Below are 3,906 nucleotides of genomic sequence, written 5' to 3' on the forward strand. Positions count from 1 at the left end.
TGAAAATATTAAAAGTCTTGTATGTGATTTTGCCTTAATTTATGTGTAATTAATTTATATAATTGTCACAACTACATCAACATTTTCATTACTCTGATAGTAGCTGTTTACATTTATTCAGGGAAACAACATCACATTTACTGAATTTTGTATGGTCACAAACCTGTTTAAATCAAAGGACAATTGACAACAAATTTGAGAGGGGCTTGGAAAACACACACCAGGAATGGATTCTCTCAACTATGCAACGGCATCTGACTCAGCTGTGGAAATTGAGAATCAAAGGTAAGTGCTTTTTATTTTTTAAATAACAATCACCAGATTTTTCTGGAAAAGAGACTAGATGGTAATTTTACTGTATTGTGAATTACCGGGAAAGCATAAATCATTGTAGATAATGAGTGGTGGTAATGGTAATTTTCATGCATTAGAACAGAAAAGGAAAACCTGGTTTGCACAGGCCTTTGAAGTTTTAACTACTTATAATCGTGGGGCACGTCGTTAAATTAACTCAGGGAAACAGGCGTATATTCTCCAGGCCAAACTGGTATCTTCCTGATTAAATCATCCTCATTTTATAAGAAGAAAATGGATATCAGTAGGGAATCTTGTTTTAAAATCAACTTGTTCTTATATTCCACATTATCAGGGATGCTGGCTTATGTATATGATGAGAGGTATCTAGTCCTAATTGTTGATCTCACTGGGAAAACAAATGAGCATTTCTAGTATACTCACTACATCTCTGCTAGGATACTCTTGTTTTATTTAGAGGAGGCTTTGTCTTAGTTTAGCCTCTAGCAGTGAACAAGGCTGCCTTTGTGGAACTTACATAAAGGAAGATGATTTTTTGGCTAAGTGCTATGGCACATGGCATTATGGGCCACTTGTAGAGTGGTCAGAGCTAAGTGATTGGCTAGTACTGAGACCATCTTTTAAAAAATTACTTTGAGCATGGTTTTCTGCCTTGATTTGTAAAAGAAAAGTATATTACTGGTAATAAACACTCAGTAATATAAGAGGGTACAATTAATCTTTCCCTGTTTTCTAGTGATAACTCTTCCTCTGGTAGCAGCTTATTTAAAACTCAGTGTGTTCCTATCCCACCTAAAAGGAGGCAAAGAAACCCTATTAGAAAATTTGTTCACACACCTGAAAGTACTCAAGCAAGAGATTCTTCTAGTGACTCATCTATAGAGCCAAGACCATTGACTTTAAAAGCTATTTTTGAAAGATTCAAAAAAAAGAAACGTAAAAAGAGGAAATACAAACCAACAGGAAGATCAAGGGGAAGACCAAAAGGAAGGAGAAACACTAGAAGCTCACAAATAAATAAGAAACAATTTAAAGACAAAGGACCTGGTTTCCCATTTTTAGAATCAGAAAATGGAAGAAAACCATTACCTTGGAGAAAAATTTTAACCTTTGAGGTGAGTCTTTATATATGCTGATGCACATAGCTTAAAGTGTCTGAAATGAGTTGTTGGTCGCTATTAGAATTTAGATGTACCTGGATCATACAGTCTTCAACTTTTATACTTCTCTATACTGACTATACTGCCGCTTAAATGCCACCCCCCCCTTCAGCTCAAAATTCACTTGGACTTCTGGGTGGAATCTTGGACTGGTAACACGGGGTGAATGTATCTGTATATGAAGTGCTCTAAGGCTGATTTTATACCTTGATCTTATCCTGTCAGGGCTGTAAACACCATTCCTAAAACTCAAATGCCCAGTTTTATAGTAACCGAAGTGAAACCCATACCTGCCTTTCATGTTCAGTGGCTTTAGGATTTCATTTTGTTCAGATATTTCAGTTTCTGACAGAATTACCAAATAACGCCAGTACTTAGCAGTAGACTCTGAAATATTTGAGATAAGTGATTGCATAATTTGTAGTCACTTGTTCTAGAATCTGATTTATTGGAAAGGATTAATACTCATTAACCTCTTTATGTTTTAAGGTGATTAAAATAGACAGTTCTCTGCATTAAAAAATGTCTTAAGTAATGCCCAAATGATACAAGATTTGTGCTTGTTTTTCTTGGTACGAACTTTGATAACTTGCTAGGTGGAACAGTGAATTGATACACGTGATCTCCATATGGCAGAGTAGTTAAGATCACTAAGGACCTTGTTATGGGGATCCTTGTCATTTTGGAACATAGGCATTTGCTGAGTGGAAGAATTTTTTTTTAAGTCCTTGACTTAAAATATGGTGTTTTTGGTACATAGCAAGCAGTGGCAAGAGGATTTTTTAACTACCTTGAAAAACTGAAGTATGAATATTATCTCAAGGAATCCTTGAAACAAATGAATGTTGGTGAAGATTTAGAAAAAGAAGACTTTGATAGTCGTAGATACAGATACTTGGATGATGATGGATCTATCTCTCCTATTGAAGAGTCAGCGTAAGTTCTATCATGGATTGGAATAATTTTGGACATAGGTTTTATAAGATTAAGTGCTTTTAAATTTTAATGTTGCTCCATATGCTGTCAATTTGTTTAATAGTGATGTGAGCAGATAAAATATTAATAGACTTAACTGGTATTGCTGTTTCAGTTGTATGTCATGACAGTATACTACTCATTGGGTTATAAAAGATTTGTCATCTGAGTGATACACTTTTTTAACTATTGGAGTATAATTGCTTTACAATGGTATGTTAGTTTCTACTTTATAACAAAGTTGAATCAGTTATATATATATATATATATATATATATACATTGAGTGATATGCTTTTAATATTGCAGAGCAGAGGAGGAGATTGCAACAAATCTTGAACATGATGAATGTGATATTAAATTGGTGGTAAGTGACAATTTTATCCTACTTCATTTTGGGAGGACAGCTGTTGACAAAGGGAGAATTTTATCCTGTTGTGTTACTATCTGTATTTAAGTTTTGAAAGGTTCAGTGCCCTTGGTGCAGGGAATGCAAGAATAAAAATAAGAATTTTATGGATAGTTGGTGAGAACATGAATTATCAACACTATATCAGTAAAAACAATACTATTGTAAGTTTTCATGTGTGGTGTTGCTACTAGGACATCAGATGAGAAAATCAGCAGAAGTTAATTTGGATTTTTAACATCCAGATGTAGTATCCAGGTTATTTTAAGTAACCTGGAGTTTACTTATATGTAATTACTAACTGGTAAAGTTTCAGTTATTGCTTAGTATTGTTATTTCTTATGCAGGAGGATAATTATTTCATAATAAGTTCTGAATTACCAAAGAAGAAGAATGTATATTTGGAACAAGAGGAATATACTGAAGAAGCTGCATTGCCTAAAAAGAGAGCATCAAAATCCAAAAAACACTGGACAGAGGACAGAATGGCCTGAAAATAGATAGGATTATGACTACCAGACAAGGTAAACAGAATAGAGAAAAAGGAACGTTATAGAAAGAAAAGATGATAAATGTGAATACATATGCCAGCCTTATGATAAAAAAGAACCTTGTAAGAAAATAAAAAGAATAAACAAATTTATAAAACTCCTGAAGTAGTAATTATAAGAAAAATAATTAAAACAGTGAGATTATGTAGAAAAAACATTGAGGCTGTTAGAGCAGATATAATCACTTCCCCCAAAAATAAACAACGTCCTACTGTTTTTGCATATGGTGGTGTATTTCTGGGTAAGAGAACTTAAAGGTGCCATTTGAGCTTTGAATCAAATAAGATTGTAGTCCTGAAAAGAAAATCTTAGTTGCAGTAACCGCTAATGATTGACAGCCAGCCACCCTCCTTAGAGTACCTGCAACTCCATTTTTATTTCTTTCAGAGAAATTTAGTGTGAAATACCTATTAATGTAGTAAGAACTTAATGTTTTCCTTTCCTAACTACCTATATTTCAACTATCATTTTCATCACCACTGTATGTTGCAGATTAT

General features: G+C 33.7%; 1 protein-coding gene across 1 annotated transcript; it reads left to right on the forward strand.

Moving 5' to 3' along the window:
• Positions 1 to 226: 226 nt before the first annotated feature.
• Positions 227 to 3,352, forward strand: TAF1D (TATA-box binding protein associated factor, RNA polymerase I subunit D). The gene is made up of 5 exons (XM_007449652.1): positions 227 to 285; positions 1,052 to 1,430; positions 2,236 to 2,411; positions 2,759 to 2,816; positions 3,206 to 3,352. Exons 1-5 carry the CDS (start codon positions 227 to 229, stop codon positions 3,350 to 3,352), a joined length of 819 nt encoding a protein of 272 aa, XP_007449714.1.
• Positions 3,353 to 3,906: the final 554 nt, after the last annotated feature.

The sequence above is a fragment of the Lipotes vexillifer genome, unplaced genomic scaffold, assembly GCF_000442215.2.
Source record: "Lipotes vexillifer unplaced genomic scaffold, Lipotes_vexillifer_v1.1 scaffold536, whole genome shotgun sequence".
NCBI classification, from domain to species: Eukaryota; Metazoa; Chordata; class Mammalia; order Artiodactyla; family Lipotidae; genus Lipotes; species Lipotes vexillifer.

Excerpts from the sequence above, each read along its gene's own strand:
- TAF1D (XM_007449652.1), top strand. The coding sequence starts at position 227 with ATGGATTCTCTCAACTATGCAACGGCATCTGACTCAGCTGTGGAAATT. Across the intron at positions 1,431-2,235 it reads GAAAAATTTTAACCTTTGAG|CAAGCAGTGGCAAGAGGATT; the intron begins GTGAGTCTTTAT and ends TTTGGTACATAG. Across the intron at positions 2,412-2,758 it reads TCTCCTATTGAAGAGTCAGC|AGCAGAGGAGGAGATTGCAA; the intron begins GTAAGTTCTATC and ends TTAATATTGCAG.